At 50.7% G+C, this 17,313-nt stretch overlaps 1 protein-coding gene across 1 annotated transcript in view; it reads left to right on the top strand.

The window, feature by feature from the left end:
- The window catches only part of snd1 (staphylococcal nuclease and tudor domain containing 1), a 137,265-nt gene that overhangs the window by 7,944 nt on the left and 112,008 nt on the right, over positions 1–17,313 (top strand). The window contains exons 8-10 of the mRNA XM_023791412.2: positions 178–284; positions 567–657; positions 3,012–3,125. Coding sequence (XP_023647180.2) covers positions 178–284; positions 567–657; positions 3,012–3,125 — 312 coding nt within the window. The remainder of the gene's footprint in view (positions 1–177; positions 285–566; positions 658–3,011; positions 3,126–17,313) is intronic.

The raw sequence follows: 17,313 nt of genomic DNA, 5'->3' as shown, positions 1-17,313 counted from the left end.
TGGTTGGAAAGCTTGACTTCCTCAAAGACGCTGGGAGCCTTTTCAGATATTTCTCTTGGTGATCTAGGATGCCAGGCTGTCATCATAGTGGTTCATGTGGGTTGGGAGGGAGTACTGGGTCATGACGTCTGGGTCGAGACATCCATGGCGTGACTCTCGCTTGCCGTCTTCCCACAGAATGGTAACATCACAGAGCTGCTGCTGAAGGAGGGCTTCGCTCGCTGTGTGGACTGGTCCATGGCGGTCTACACGCAAGGCGCTGACAAGCTGAGAGCGGCAGAGCGGTTAGTGCCCCCCACCTCGCCCCTCTCGGCGAATCTGGACAGCTCACTTCTTGTTTACCCTGCCTTTGTTAGCAAAGGGACCTACATTAAATACTGAATGATTTCATGAAACGCTGCTTATCACAGTGATTCCACAACTTCAGCAAAGGCGTGAATCTCATGTGGTTGAATAGCAGGCACCTGGGGGTCTGTAGCAGTTAAATACGGCTTGTGGAGTGAGAGCCGAAACGTTTATCCTCCGAGTCGCGCGTGGACGTGTGAACGAGCCTGCTTGTCTTGCAGGTCCGCCAAGGAACGCAAGGTGAGGATCTGGAAAGACTACGTGGCCCCCACCGCCAACCTGGACCAGAAGGACCGCCAGTTCGTGGCCAAGGTAAGGGTCAAAGGTGAAGCATTTATCCAAGATGGGGTAGGGAATTCCCAGAATTCCTGGCTAATCCATCCCAAGTGTGGTCTTTCTGCCTCTCTCTCTCTCTCTCTCTCTCTCCTGCCTCTTTCTGCCTTTTTTTTTTTTATTCTGGCGTTTGTGTTTTTGTGACCAAGTTTTAAGCCAGTCTCTCTGCCTGCCTCTCTCTCTCTCTCTCTCTCTCTCTCTGCCTCGCTCTCTCTGCCTCGCTCTCTCTGCCTCGCTCTCTCTGCCTCGCTCTCTCTCTTTACTTGCTTTCTCTCATATTCCCCCTCCCCATTTACTCCAGTCCTGGTGAACATCTTACTGCTGGTGTTAATGTGGCAGCTACCAGAATTAAATGTGCTTTAACCCAGTATTTCCCTTTTAATGATGTAAGTGGATGGAAGTGTAACTTTTGTTATTAACGTGCCGGCTTGTCTGACTGGATGAGTCACAATGGTTGCTGGATTGGCACCCAAAATGCTTTTTCTGCAACTGTCTAATTTATTAAGGTTAGGATGCTGGGTATTTTTTCTTGGCCTGTCCTCATATTGACACAGTGGCATTTTCCAGATTCTTGCTGGATCTTGCAGCGTGAGGATGCTTCCTTAGTTTAACATGCCGTCACGTTGTAGTTGGCTGACTTTGTGTTTCTTCCACCGTTAATTGGAAGATTCGACTTCAGAAGGGCGCTCTGGCGTGGACTGTGCAGTTAGAAAGGTCACAGTGTCACAAGCTGGCCGACAGAGGAACTACACGCCTTCTGAAGGATGGGGAAGAGGATCAGGCCGTTTAAAAATGGGCGTTTGGTTCCTGACACGGGCAGTTAACGCCCCTGGTGTTCCCGTCAGCCAGTACAGTGTATTTTGTCCCTCCTGAACGAATGATGAATGACTTTGTTGGAAATGCTCATTTTGTCAGATCTGACACAGCTACCTGAACTGGTTGAAATTTAAATGTCCTTTTAAAAACATCCCTTGGCACTGCCTGTTAACATGTTCCTCGCTCTCCACAGAGCCTGAGTCACTATTGCCATGTGCTCTCTCACCACATGGTGGCAGTATGTATTCTTCATTCAGAATAGCCACACGTTTCAGGTTGGTCTCCAGTCACTCGTCTCCAGATTTTTCTTACTTGAATCCAAAAAAGGAATCACAGTGGGGTTTTTTGTTTTTTTTTTTTTTTTTTTTTAAAAAGTGCCTCACGGTTATCAATATGAATGTTGGATGGAGGAGATCGAATTTATCCCAAGTAAACAATGATTGAGTTGTTGTTCCCATCTGGTATTTCTTAGCAATTAAACCAGCAAGATGAATGTTTTTGCTGGTGACTGTTGGATGTGAGCAGTCTCTTAACGCTCCCGTGAATTGTAAAAGGGACTTTTCTACAGGGTGTCGCTGTGGGTGTTGAGTCTGACACGCTTTACATTGTCGGCCTTGGCATGTGGTACCTTGTTACCTTCCGGAACGTAGTTTCTTCCCCCATTAAGAACATCCTTTCTTGTATCTCTGCGGTTCCCCTTTTAATAATTTTTCCATTGCAGCTCTTGGCAAAATTGATGCTGTCATGTTCTTCGATGATAAGAGCAGCCGGTGTTGGTGTCAAGGATGTTTAAGCCTCTGTTAATGTGAAGGATCATGGCATGTTTGGGAATCGTAGGGTTCTTGATTTTCGTCTAAGTGTTAAGCGTTTGGAACCTTGGATGGTCAGGTCTCTGCACTGTGGGAAGTCAAAATTTTTGTAATGGGCTGCTGTGAGTAGAGGAATCGATATGCTACCTGGGAGGTCGTGGGCCAGGGAAGACTGAATACAGACATTCCCACATATATTATTCCTGCTGGCAGTGGAACAGGGTGGGGGAAATGCAGACAGATGGTTAAATGGAAGTATTATCACCACCCTGCAGGCTTACCTGAGATGGTCAGATTAGTTGACCAGGTAATTTTTTGGGATTAGACATAATATTAAGGCAAATAGGAGCTGCATTTTATCCTGAGGTACTTTTTGGGGGACCATTTCTGGTCCATGTAGTGACATCGATCAGGTATGCCTGCAAACGTCACATGATGCATCCAGATCTGTCATCCATGCACCCTTTCTGAGGTTTCAGTCTGTCCTCTGTACTCACCATCAATCTCAAGATGTGTCCTTTTTTGCTTAATCGGTTTTCTCTAATTTACAGAGTCTGACGACTGATGGATTGCTGTGATGTCCTACTAAAGATCAGTTGATAAATCCTGCATGAAGACGCTAGTTTAAATCCCTCCTCTGCTTTCTGATGGATTAAACCTCCTGTTCTCCCCCCCCCCCCCCCCCTCGTGTTTCTCCGATGGAAATAGGTCATGCAGATCGTCAATGCGGACGCCATCGTGGTGAAGCTGGTCTCCGGAGAGTACAAGACCATCCACCTGTCCAGCATCCGGCCCCCCCGGATTGAGGGGGAGTCGGCTCAGGTGAGAGGGTGGGGCCGCCTAGGTCATTGCAGTGACTTGGCTGACTGTTGCTTAAAATCTCCTGAAGTATTATGGAAAAGACCCGCACCCCCTCCATGGCTGATCTGGTACAGCGGGCAGATTTGTGAAAAGTGCCCTTTTATTGCTGCTGTTATCCTTGGTTTGGGGGGGTTGGCTGGGGGGTGTAGGAGTTGTGAACAGATCAGCAGAGCTTTCCCCAGGTGCCCTGCTCATTCTGCCATCTCAGCTCCTTCTGCAGTGTTTGGAGCGAAATGACTTTTTCTTCCATTCTTTTTCTGTTTGGTGGGGGTGGGGATTGAGCTGCATTTTGCAGGGGGTGGCTTTGTGGGCGGGGCTGTACGTTCATGCTTTGCTGCCATGGGAAGGGGGGGGGACTGGACTAATGTAGTGCGTGTGAAGTGGCCACATGGTGGCGCCACCGTGCAAGGAATGGGCCGAGGGCTCAGACCGTCTGCGTCGTCACCTGGACCTGTCGCTAATTGGGCTCTTATTTCCCATTTGACCGTTTTCTGCCTTTTGCGGCGTGATTGTTATAAATTGATATATTATTTATTTTCGTTTGGAAAAAGGAAAGTCCTTATCGTTATAAAGGGCTGACTGCTCCGGCAGCTCAGTTAAAGCCGAGGTCTGTTTTGGGGGGGGGGGGGGGGGGGATATGTAGCTTGGTGCAGGATCCGCTGGTGTACGAATGGCTGTGTACGTGCTGTTTGAGACGCAGGGCCCGGTGAGCCCCGACCAGAGCATGTGGAGACTCCCAGAATGCCTCAAACCACTGCAGTCCTACACCCCCCCCCCCCCCCCAATATTTTAACTAGTGTGGGCTGCTGCTGTAGGGGGGGCGGTGCCTTCAAGAGCTCCAAGGAATAACCAGCCTGATGACTGAGCCCCACCCCTGTAATCATCCAACCCCTGCTTATTGGATGTTTCTGTCATTGTCTGAATGCCAGACTGAGACCCCCCCCCCCCCCCAAAGCCAAAATGTCAGCTACTGTGCTGTAGATCCTAATGATTTTTCTCATTAGATTAGATTTCATCCCTGCACCAGGTCAGCTGGGGACGCCGTCCGCATCACGTCGTGTGGAGCTCGTCTGGTCGGACCCAGAATTTCTTGAATTATTACTCTGTACAGAGTTACGAGTCAGTATAGATTCCTAGAGTGATAATTGTCCCGTTAAATTCATACATAACGTGGTTGAAGGAATCGGCGAGTAGGAGGGTGTTCTGCTGTTTTTTCGTTGTTGGTTTTTAACGTGAAGCTTCTCGGATATTCTGTCGTTGCCTCGGTAACTGTGGCACGTGAACCGGGTGGTCAAAAGTGGTCTTTCGAGTCACTGGCCATGTTCTGGCGTTTTCTGTCCGTTTTGCATACCTGTGGGGGGGCTGGGGGGGCAGCATACGCGTGCGGAGGATAATCCCCGGGAAGCTCGCGGCCGATGTCACATCAGCTTCCTGACCTTTGTCGTCTTGACGGACGTCCGCTGAAAGCCCTCGTTTGCTCCTGTGTGGAAATGTCACAGAGGGGTGCTCACGCGTCCTTGCTAATCCCCCGCCCCCCCCCCCCCCCCCCGCCAAAATGCGCCGATCTTGGTGTGAGAGAGCCAGGAAGCTAATGATGCTTCTCTTTTTTTAAAAACGTAAATGCAGATTTAATATGACTAAACAGGCTGGGAAGACGAGTTGGCGTGTTACCATGGTGTCGTTAATTGTTTTTAATTAAATCGGGAGCAAACGTCGGGAAGAGTTGTGGCGGATGGATTGTCTCTTGCATGATTGTCTGATAGAGATGCCACGATAGGCTGTACAGAACTGGTTTTGGTGGGTGGCGGGGGGGGTGCTGCTGGATCAGAGGGGGGAGTGTTATTGGTGGGGAGATGCGTCGGTCTTTGTTTCCACGGCGACAGCGTCGAGTGGGAGCAGCCGCTTGCCTCCAGGGCACCGTGGCTAATCCGCTGTGACCCGGTCCGGGGGTCCCGGGGCCCGTGACTGCTCTGCCGCTGTCTGTGTCTAGGGCATCCCCCTTGTCATTTCTGAAGTCCCCTCTAAGACCACGGGAGGCATTCACAGTGACGCCAGGGTACGTTTCACATTTGTGGGGGGGGTATTTCTCTTCATTATGTCCGGTGACAGCTTTGGGACAAAGAAAACCGGCCTTCTATGATTGGTGGGCCCTTGGCATCTATTGACGTGTCTTTATTGGACATCGACTCGTCAGTCCCGCTTTGTGTACCCATGTGACCCGTGGGACCTTTCTCTGTGTATGTACTACCTGCATTTTAAATGTTTAATATCTCCTGTTCTTGGTTCTTCTCCAAATAACCGCAGCCACTCTGTTTCGGGTGTGTGTTTTTTTTTTTTTTTTTTTTTTGACACAACGCGGTTGTCTAGGTGACGCTTAAACGCGGAGCCAGTGGGCGCCTTGGATCTCTGCAATAAGCCCATTTCCTTGACTGTAGACCTGCAGCTCTGGAAAACTGCCAAAGACACTGATTGGCTTGCATGTGATTTTACGCAGCATCCTCACCATGGGTTTTTGGGGAGGGGGAATGACATAAATCTCCATTAAATGTCGTCCAGAATGACGTGTACCAAACTTGCAATGTGAGCACACTCCCCCCCCCTTCCTGTCTGAGGTGTCCGATGTCTCTCTCTCTCTCTCTCTCTCTCTCTCTCTCTCTCTCTCTCTCTCTCTCTCTCTCTCTCTCTCTCTCTCTCTCTCTCTCTCTCTCTCTCTCTCTCTCTCTCTCTCTCTCTCTCTCTCTCTCTCAAATGGCTTCTTTATGATGGTCTAACACAACGTTCTCCTTCATGTCCAAACCATCCCAGCTCTCTTGTCGTCAACCTTGTCTCAACTTTTCCGGAACATCGCCCACATACCTGGGCCAACGGGTTGATGTCGTGACTCTCAGATTCTGAACCCCCCCCCCCCAATCGCCTTCCTGCCTTGATGGGGGTTACTGTTGGGGTGGGCATGACTAGGTTTTGGTTTCTAAATCTCAGGTGAGCGGCTTCCAGCGACAGCCGGGCTGGGAGCGCGGGGCCAGATGGAGGCCGCCCCTCCGCCCTGGGAATTTTTAACGCCTCTGATTACGAGGCTGCCGGAGCCGATGGAGCAAAGCCTGCTCTCCTGCCGTCTGTCTTTGGCCTTGCTTCTCGGGGACCGGGGGGAGGTGGTTGGTCCCCTTTGTCATGGCTTTCTTGACATGCTGTGACCGTGTGTGTGTCGGTTTTATTTTATTTCCCTGACACACTATGGTGTGGCACAGGGAGCAGCGAGCCCAGGCCGGCTGTCTCACTAAAAATGTGGCGTGTTTGTGTGCTACGGTCAGGTGGGGGCGCCGGTGTTGGCTAGCTAATTCCCTTCCGGCTGCTCTCCTGTCAGGCGGCTGTTTCTCTTTTTTTCTTTCTCTCTCACGGGTGGTGGCTGCGGTGAACGGCCTCGCTTCTCCGAGGCAGAGATCCTCCAGATTTTCAAGTTTCTCACCAATTAATGCCTGTGTGACGTCCATCTCCTCAGTTACTTCGGTCTGACTTTCCTCAAAATCGCCCGTTACCGTTGGCGCCAAAGCTGTCGATAACGCAACCAGTCCTGGTGGACCACGGTACGTGAGTGTTCCAGCGGTCACTCAGACCTCTAACGGCCGCGTCTTGTAGCTTAGCGGTACAGATGAGGACCCGTTCATCCAAAGCTTTGTCGATCACAAGATCAGCTCCAGCATCTGATTAGTTTCATGCATCATTAAAGCGGCGTCTTGTGATTTGAGCTTCCGCAAAGCGAGTAAATAAGTGCCTTTCAGTCAGATTTTCGTAGCTGTTATGGTACTTTGGAACTCTTCGTGTTTGGCTTGCCCGTGAAATGGCCCCGTTTGCGCCCATGCTGCAAATTCAACACTCCATTTTAACGCCCCGCACGTCGATTTGGCGTCTTCAGGGTTTGAGGTGAAATTTAATCTTCAGCCCCAGCTTAACAATTTTCTATGGTTATTAAATCGATCATTATTTTTCGCCATATACCGTCTGACTTCTCTGGGCTGCTCGTGTGCGCCCCGGCCGGCTGGGAACCGTGGGGACAGGATCGATTTTTGTCTTACCCTACATTTAACGGGCTGCATCGTATAATTGCTTGTGAGGAAAGCGAAGACGCAAGAAGGTGGAGCAGAAGTTCGCAGAGGACTCGGCTGAGTGCCTGAAATGACTGCATCAGTCACTCCCCCGAACGCATTTATTGACCTGCCGTATTCTTTTTGTTTGGGCTGAGCTCGCTCAGATGTGTGTATCGGCTTACTGTTCTCCACCCCCGCACTTGTTTTGCAGTGTGTCGCCCCAAACGAGCAACGCAGGACGCTCCCGCCGGCGTGCAACTGTTAGATCAGGAGCTGCAGTGGTGCAGCCCCCACTGTTCCCCGCTGCCCCTCCTCCCCCAATCAGGGATGTGCTGCTTTCCCCCCCCCCAGATCAGTGTATGTGTGTTCAAGAGCCCGTAATCCCATAGCGACAGGGGTTTCTGGGAAGGCGGGAGGAGGATCAGAGCAGTGAGGAACACAAGGTTCTAGATAATTACGGCAGAGAGCGGCTCTGCAAATGGGCCGGGTTGGCGTTCTCTCAGAAGTGACGGCTAATCTGCGCATCTACTGGACTAGCCTGGGAAGGCCTACACTGTGACCTCCAGTAAGACTGGTATTCCGGGGGGTGGGTGGGATATCTGTGATAATGTTTCCTTGACGCTTTGCTTTTATCCTCAGTTTAGCCCTGTTCGCCATGGATAGCCTAATGCAGGGGTGGCCAGTCTTATCCACAGAGGGCCGGTGTGTATGCAGGTTTTTGGGATAACCTGTAGGTCAGCTGTTCAAACCCAGGTGTGAGGACTATTCAGCCAATCAGTCCTCTAATTAGTAATCTATTTAGGGAGTTGCAGCGAAAACCCGCATACACACTGGCCCTTTGCGGATAAGATTGTCCACCTCTGGCCTAATGAATTCAGCAGCTGTTTGAGTGTCGCTCTGTGACAAACGCCACCTTCTGGCTTCTGGCAGTACTGCCCCGATCTATGCAGAGACCAAAGTCCATTTGAACCGGACGCTGCAGCTCTTTGCCAGCTGTCTCACGAACCCCAAGGGCATTTCCTCTGCCCTCTACACACACTCAATCATCTTTTCAACCCCCCCTAGCGATATGTAATACGTGTAAGGCTCTAGTCCCCAAATTACCCCATGAGTTCCTCATTCCGTCTGCAGTTGGATTACCCAGGATGTCCGTGTGGACGTGTCACCTGGGTTGGCAATCCCACTCCCTCCCTTGTTTAATTTCATTGGATCCCCCCCCCCCCCCCCACTCTTCACCTTCCTTGTATCATGTGCTTCAGGCCCCCAAAGGCATGTTGAGCACCAACAGAGCTGCCCAACCCTTCATCACCTCTGGAAGCTGTATGTTTTATGAGTATTGCTTAATGAGACATGCTGTTCTGCCTGCCCCCCCCCCCCCCCCCCCCCGTTACGCGGGTGAGGGATGTAGACACATTGTCCTCACCTCGGTTTTGGGCCTGTGTTTTTATTTCAATTAATTAATTTATTTTTTTAAGGGGGGGGGGGAAACAATGGCTTGGACTCACTGGCTCTCTGACAGGCCACCGTCAGCCAGCAAGCTCCGGAAAGTTCCGTTTTAAAAGGAGCTTTTGTGAGGATTCGGCCCGCACGACAGCGCTGATGAGAGGGTGCGCCGTGTGCGGTCGCTCCGATTAATTTAATTAAAATGGTGAGTGGGGGGTGGTGGGGGGGGGGGGGTGCGCCCCGATGAGTCGCCCGAAAACAGAGCGGAGCTGGCTGAGGAAGTTTGCGACGCGTGAGCCTGTTACCTCGGCGACACGCGGCCTAAAATGGAGCTTGCTAAGGCCAACCAGAGCATGCTTCGCTCACGGAGCTCTTAGTGATGTCAGAGCTTCCCATCCCCTCTTTTCCATGGTAACTTATTGCCTCAGTCGATTGAAAGTTTCAGTTTATTGATTTTGTTTTATTTATTTATTTATTTTTGTCTGGGCTAAGTAAAGCCCCCCCTTTGTATAAAGTCAGAGATAAAGACTGCCCCCCCCCCACCTAATTTAAGTGGCTGTACAAACTAATGAATTTCTTCACAACTAATTAAAGGGCCCTCCCTCTTGAGGATTAGTGTCCCTTTGCCCCCACCTCAGCAGAAACTCTACCGCTTTCCGCCTGCGTTGGAGGTTCTGTTCCTCTCGGCTGAGAGATGGGGCTGTTTTTTCAGGCAGGGTCTGCACAAACTTAGAGTAATCTGTCCGCTGGCGAGCCTCTTTGTGCTGAAGGAGGAACACGATGCCTGTTTCTCTGCCGTCGGAGTGTTGGGAATATCCCCTCTACCCCACTCTGCCACCCTGGTGGTTACTGACCTTGCCTTGCTTGCATAGTAGATTTCACCTCCCTCACATCATTGCTTTCCTGTCCCTTAGATTTTGTCCCCCCCCCCCGAAGGATGTGTACACACAGTAATATCAGATGTGATATTGACTGCTCTTAAATTAAGGCCTAGTTTTATAAGCAGGTCCTGCGGTGTGGTGCAGGCTGGGGGGGCAGGAGGGCAGTGCCCCTCTCGACGTGCTGGGGGGGGGCAGGAGGGCAGTGCCCCTCTCGACGTGCTGGGGGGGGGGCAGGAGGGCAGTACCCCTCTCGACGTGCTGGGGGGGGGGCAGGAGGGCAGTGCCCCTCTCGACGTGCTGGGGGGGGGGGGCAGGAGGGCAGTGCCCCTCTCGACGTGCTGGGGGGGGGGGCAGGAGGGCAGTGCCCCTCTCGACGTGCTGGGGGGGGGGGCAGGAGGGCAGTGCCCCTCTCGACAGGCTGGAGGTTTAGTTACTGGCTCCTTCCAGCTGCCGTTTCTCCAGGTCCCGGGCGGCCGCTGTTGGAAGTGCTGTCGAGACGATAAAGGCGATTTAGCGGGAAGGTCGGGGGGGGGGGGGGGGTTCCGCTTTTCATGGCGAGTGACCCTTCCCTCAGTCTGCGCGAAGGTCTTATTGGGCCAGATTAGTGAGCGGCTGGTGGCGGTGTGCGTAAACGCTCACGGGGTGGAAGTGTTGGCTCTGTTCCTCTGGTGGATCAGCAAGGTTACCCCTCCCCCCCACCCATGTAAAAAAAAATAAAAAATAAAATAAGAAAATGCTGTGAGGCTGTGCTCCATTTTTATGCTTCACCAAGCCCATTCTGTCTACCCCACCTACTCCCCAACCCTTAAAACGTGGAGTTTTTTTTTTTTCTCTTGGTGCTCGGGATTTTATTTTTAAGGGTTTTCACGAGGGCAGGGATTTTGGCAGAGGAGAGACCAGACCCTGTCGAGTTTGGACGCCTCTGGATTTTACAGCATTGGCAGGTGCTTCCGTGCTCCCCCAAGACGGCCGCACGGATTTATTACGAGGATTTTCATCCTGGCAAAAAATGAAGCAGGGTGAGGGTAGTCGGTGAAGGGCTGCGGTGGGTGAAAAGCGAGTGCTTTAAATCGCGGGGAGACGCCACCCCCTCCCTCCACCCAGTTCAGTGGTAGCTGCACACAGACGACTTCAAACAGCTGGCGTCCGTGGAAACGCATCATAGCCTGTTTGATGTTCATGTCTCTGGGATCCGGTGGGTGTCCTGTGTCATGGAATCGGCGGCACTCTGGGCTCTGAGGCCTGCGCCGCGCCAACTTGCCGGAAATCTAGCGACTAAGCCGCTCTTTGCCTGTGAGATCTTCTGCCTGCAAGTGGGTTGGTGCCCAGCTTAAAGCAGGCTGCTCAGTTAATTGGGCAGTAAAGTACCGGCAAAATAAGTTTTGTGGTTAAAGATGTGTGTTAATGCATCTTTGCAGCTGCTTCATCTGGGGAATACATTATTAGTAACACTTTGACTTTGTAATAGAGGGCATGTTTCAAAATGTAAACATTTGAGAGATTAGTAGCTTAAATGTTAGCAGTGCTAATCCTTGCCTAGCCCTGTCTACCCGGCCCCCTAACGGTCCCGTTCAGCTTCTCTGCTCCTACCTCCGTCTCCAGAGATGCTGATTTTGTGAGGTGAACTGATCTGAGTGTAGCGGGTGCCCGAGGCAAACTGGAGCTCAGGTCAGCTAGCGTGCTGTGGGAGTTGAGCACTTTGGGATTGGCCTCATCTGCTACTGCCGCCGGGGCCTTGCCCTTCAGTGCGGCTTCGTTTGTTTGTGCCATGTTCCGTTCTAGGCCCCCCACTTGCCGCACGGACCCCTCTGTGACGGGATGCTCAGTTGCCATTTCCAGTTTTCGTCGTTAATTAGCTGTTAGCCTCTAGGCTACTTTTAGTGCAGGCTAGTCGAAGCTGTTACCCATTCAACAAATGTTCTGGCCTTTCCTGACTGTGTGGTTATCACACGTGATGCTGACAGTGGAGCCCATCAAATGGCTGTCTGCTTTTTGGGGGTGGGGTATTTCTCCCCCATTTTTGGTTTTCTTGCGCAGGTACCGCAGAAGCCAGCTGAGTTGATGGCGCATGTGTTGCGAACAGTTATGCAAATGGACCCAAATCTCTGTCTAGAAGAACAAACTGCTTTCACCGGTCTGTTACACACTTGCCCTCCTGACCCCCCACACCCAGGCACAGGTGTATCCATGTTCGGGTTTGACGCTGCCAAACACATTTGCATAAAATGCCATCTAATTTTGACTTGTCTCCAAACAGAAGGCTGGAATCTGACTTTTTATTGTCCCTGTTTTGTTTTGTGCAGTTCACCCTAAAATTCCGCATCTGCCTGACCGTACTAATGCAGCGTTAAATGAGGGTGTGGGTTGTTTTTTCAGTATGTGCATCCAGATTCTGACCCTGAATCCCCAGTAGCCCTTCAAACAGCTTGTCAGCCATTTTTGCTATTCCATGTGTGTCCTTCATACTGATTCTGAAACATCCTTTTTTTTCCCCCCCTTCTCCAATATTTTGGTCGAATCTGCCTCCACTCCCATACCCAGATAAACTCCCCGCTCCTTCCTCAGCCTGCCAACCTGCCCGGGGCGAGTCTCACGCATGCGTTTTAAGTTTATTTGCTTAACAGCTGTTCCTTCTGTAGCAATGAAAGAACGGGGTTAGGAGTCCTGGCAGAGCCTTTGGTTTTGAGCTCCATGATGAGTCAGCGCGCTGTTTTGTGTGCTGAGACTCGGAGTTCAGTAGGTTGCAGTTTTTACCTGCCAGCAGTTGTGGCTCTGTCCCACCTGTGAGGAATGGCGATACAGGATGTTCTCTTAATGCCCTGACGTCCATTATAGAGGCAATGGTGTATATGCAAGGGTAAGACTCCTGCACCTGGTGTTTAGCACAAATACTTGTGCTTTTGTACTTGTACTTCAGTCTGAGTCTGGTGTGTTGGTAAAATTGTACTATAGTGGGAACTGGGCTACAGGTAGGTTTTAGGAGGGTTCTGAAGGGGTTCTACTTTGGTTTCTCTTGGCAGCTGCTACAGATAATGGTGCTACTGCTTGATTTGATGCTGGGGTCTTCGTAAAGACTCTCTTGTGTCGTTCCGTCTCCTTCGGGGGAGGGCCGGTCAGCAATTGACTGACTGCACCATCGGCACTCCTAGCCCACACCAAACGAAGCTGTTGGTTTCCATTATGTTGGTGCGGTACTCAGCACGGGCTGCGGTAGGGGGCAGGGGGGCTTGAAAACGCTGCGCAGGCGGAATCAAGGAATTCAAGAACAAGCGTGATTTTCTTCAAGTCCATTTTCCGTTCAGCTCATTTCCCCAAGTGCCCCATGTTTTTATAAGTTCACACTTCTAATAATCCTGTAGGATACCAGCCGTGACACCTTCTACAAAGCAAAACAAACTGGCTCTTACCGCGGTTTTGATGATGTGCCTTCGCCAGGCCTGTGTCTGGCTTAAGGAATTATTCTCCGCCTCCCTATTCCCACAGGTAATGCATCAACTGCTTTACAGAAATTAATTTGACAGCATCTGTCTAAAATTTGATACTCTGTTCCTTGGCCCTTTTTGCAGCACAGAGGCCTTATTAGATATGAACTTCAAACTAACTTGGCATGTGATGCCCTTTTGACAGGGAGTTGACCGATGAGGCAAATTTGTCGTCATTGTGTGGGGGGGAAAAAAAAGAATTGTTGGTTAAAGACAAACTTGGTCTGTGTTTTTGCCACTCTTGGACTGATCTATCCTCTTTGGTTTGAGAGTCTTTACTTTAAGTGTAGCGTTTTTACCCTTTTAGACCTGTTTGGTTTCCAGAACATTCTGTGGAGACTGAGGCACTGTAATCCCTTGTTAACTTGGCGACCTGTCCCCTACTGGGCCCCCTCCCCTGCCCAGCTTGTCTCCCTACAGGCGTGCATCGGCCTGTCACGTCTGCTTTAGCCCCTGCTGAAATGTGGGATTCCCCCAGCTGGTTGAGGGACTCTCGGTCCTTGTGGCCGCCGGACCCGACGTGCAGCCCCCTCCCGTCTGTCATACTCCGCCGTTCGCCTACTTATCTCCTGGCAGGGATGCATTCTGTTGTCTTCCCTGGCATGTTTGCCAGACTCCCACTGTGCTCGGAGTTCCTGGCTTGTTGGAAGGACGGCGAGGTGAGGCTGCGGGACCGTGCAGCCGCGAGGCTACTAGATGTGCCAGGCGGTCTTCTGTCTGATGTTTGTTATGGATTCATACTGGATCCTGTTCTCTTTGGACCTTGGGTTGGTTTATCTGTTGACGTCCACTTTGCTTGTTGGCCAACACCCCAAGAGGAGATGATTCTCCTCTCCTTACTACCTTAATATTTTTTTGTGTCTTCAACTTGTTTACTAACAAGTCTGCAGAGCTCATGGTAAGCATTTTGCCAATGGGTTCTAGAGCAGGTTCCGTTTTGTGATTGGAACCAGTGACCTTTGGGTTACCGATGCACATCATTAATTGCTACCCAACAGACTGATTCTCACCGTAATTGAAGGTTGAATGGATCCCGACCTGTGTTACCAGTGGCTTTACTGTTATTGGGGGTTGGATGGTGCAGTCAGCCATAGCCATAGGGATTTTGCTCGGGGTACCGTTGAAAGGGATATAACACCAGTCTCTCTGGTCCTCTGCAACTCTGCGATAGCCATCAGGACGTGCATCGTTAAACTCCTCATAACCCAATTAAAACTTGACTGACGAGGATGCCTTGTCTCTCTGAACCTCCCTTGATCTGCACACGATCGCTGGTAACGCCAATGTGATTTATCGCCACGGAATTTACAGGAAGGTAGACTGGGCTCACTCTTGGCGTGATGAATATTGCATCCCTCCAGAGCAGCGATTCCGTAAATCATCCCTCCTCCTCCATACATGGGAGTTTTGTGATCTTGCCGCTCCGGTAATTTACTAATTGGAATTGTTGCCTTCATCATAGCGTTTGTCTCCTTCAGCCGCCTGTTTCTAAGGGTTCACCTTCCTGCTGTTGATTGTGTGCTGGTATCACACTTGGCTGTTTATGGAGGTTCTGCTTGAGGATACAGGCTTTTAGAGGAAGCAGATTTGTCTGTTTACATTCTCTTCACGAGTAATGTGGGGTGCGGAAGTTGAACCTTAGGCTTCCATCAGTTTGATTGGCGTGTCTCGGGCTTCCTTGTCTTTGATTGTATCCATGTCTCAGCGGCTGCTGTTTGCTTCGCTCGCCTTGTTCCCGTCGTCTGCTGGAAAGCTTATTTGGCATCCTCATACAGTATTGATTAGGGGAAATAAATAGCGTCCCTTATGGTCGTTTTCCCAGGCGGTCTCTATGAAGAGATGTTCAGTCCCTGTAAAAGTCTGCTGGGAGAACAGCAGCAGATGTTTAATCTAACTTACTATCCCCCACGGCAGTAGTCAGGCCACTGTTGCAAATGTGCATCGGGGGTTGTTGGTGCACTGATGAGTTGGGCAGAGCGTGTGGTCTTGGAACCCATTCGGATTGTCATGGTGGGGTAGAGAAACAAGTGTTTCCCTGGGACTCTGGATGGGAGGTTCTGGCAGGGTGTTTATGAGCATATGTTTGATTAAATATTAGCATTATGTTCTTAAGAAGCGGTTTACTGCAGAGAACCAGGTCAAGCATTCTCCTGAGACTGTGCCCCCTGGGAAATGAACCTGGAGTCTCCCCCCTTAAACGCTGCATTGCTTACATACCCTGCTTGCAGGTTCTTAAATCAGGCTGATGGTTTCTTGGGAAAGAGGGCATGGTTCTTGAAACGTCCCGTGGTGGCGGTATGGTCTGAGATCCCCTGCCTGCGCGTTGTTTGCCCAGTGACTGCTCTCCCAGTGACTGCTCTCCCAGTGACTGCTCTCCCAGTGACTGCTCTCCCAGTGACTGCTCTCCCAGTGACTGCTCTCCCAGTGTCCTGCAGCAGTCTATCCCTTGCATCTCCCGAGACTCGTGGCATTTAGCGTGTCTTCTGACAGGGAGTGGACCAGCATAACGCTACCAAGGAAATGACTAAACAAAACTCGACCATGATATCCTGTTACATAGGCTGTCATCGGGAATGAAGGGCCTGTCCAGTCCTCCTCCATGCAGGATCTTTGGGCCACTGGGGGAATGAGTCAGAGATGGGCTCCCCCCCAGTTTACATTGTGCCCCCCCCCTCCCCACTGCACTCCTTCATGGTCCTCCCACATTTCCCTACAGTAATTAATCGAAACTGCTTACATGTATCTGTGCCGTCGCAGAGGCTGCCTTCCAGTTTCTCTGCGTCAGGCTTCTGCTCCGTTTCTGTGTGTGTGTGTGTGTGTGTGTGTGTGTGTGTGTGTGTGTGTGTGTGTGTGCCTACACACGTGTGTGTCTCCCTTAGAAGCACACACACCCCTATGAATAGCAGATTAAAAGCTGCTGAAGATAAAATCTGCAGTCTCAAACGTTCTGATCTGCTACCTGCCTCCAGAATGATGACCAATCCCTTTTATTTTTAAAACTGCTACAGATAATCTAGGACTGATATCTAACTGCTAACTGTTTAAGCATGTGCGGGGCCGCTGCAGGTCTCCTGTGACGGTCTTTTGCCAGCGTCTCATTTCATGCGGCAGGCCTGGGGGGGGGGACATTGGGTGGTGTTTCCTATTTAGGGTGGATCTTCCATAAAGATGCGAACTGCAGGGGTCAGAAAATGTATTTCAGTCTCATTGTTTATAAGGGGTTTATAGTGAGGTACTGCTCAGAAGGATGGTGCCCCCTATCTTCATAAAGGCCTATATACCCCCCATGTCTGGTCTGTGTCCCATACACACAAGTCCCTATGTTAAAAACGCCTGCCGACTGGCTTATTCGTCAGCACGCAGTTGGCGGGTGTGGGACCATACGACCTTCACCCTGTGGGAGCGCAATGTTAAGTCAGGCAGTTTTAACCGCATCGAGGGGAACGACCTCCGTCAACACGGTTCAGTGGGGGGGGTGGGCCCCTTGTCCTTCGACCAATCAGATGGACGCAGCCTGACAGGGTGACTGATGAGCTCTTAAAGTGTTGCTTGTTTCTTATCACTGGTGATGGTAATAAAAGGGAGAATGAGACCCCCCCCCCTCCCCCACACCTGATGAAATGCAGCACCCCCCACACCCTGCTCGCCTCTGATATTTGCTGCAGTGGCCGCAAATGTGAATTCAATTTGTAAGCTGTGCAAGAATTGAGTCCAGTTCAGAACTTGCTCTCGTTAGTTCGCTCGTAGTTTGACCTTAAATTGACCGTGTAGCCCAGTCAGGTGTGGAGATTAACAGCGCATTGTCATGCTGAAAATTTAATGCCTCCTCCTGCCCACCCCCCCGTCCCCATTGTCTTTTGAAATAGATCAGCTCCCAGTCTCGCTTCATTTGATTAGTTATATTGAACAAAAGTGGTAAAGAGGCAGAGAGCAGCTTCACGGTTTGTGTCCTGAAACTAAGTGCAGTGAATGGCAGGAATTGTGTGTGTGTGTGTGTGTGTGTGTGTGTGTGTGTGTGTGTGTGTGTCAACTATATTATATATATGTATGCTTGATCTAGAATGGAGATTGCGAGCCAGGCCTTAATGTCCAACATCAGTGTCTGACCTCACAAATACTCTTACGAATGAATGGGTAAAAATTCCCACAAACACACTCCAAAATCTTATGGAAAGCCTCCCCCGGAGAATGGCATGTTACAGCTGCAAGGGGGGGGCGACTTCATATTGATGTCTATGGATTTAGAATGCAATGTCATAAA

This window comes from Paramormyrops kingsleyae, chromosome 1, assembly GCF_048594095.1.
Source record: "Paramormyrops kingsleyae isolate MSU_618 chromosome 1, PKINGS_0.4, whole genome shotgun sequence".
Taxonomy (NCBI): Eukaryota; Metazoa; Chordata; class Actinopteri; order Osteoglossiformes; family Mormyridae; genus Paramormyrops; species Paramormyrops kingsleyae.
Note: the sequence above shows the minus strand (reverse complement) of the source record. Positions and strands in the feature narration are given on the sequence as shown.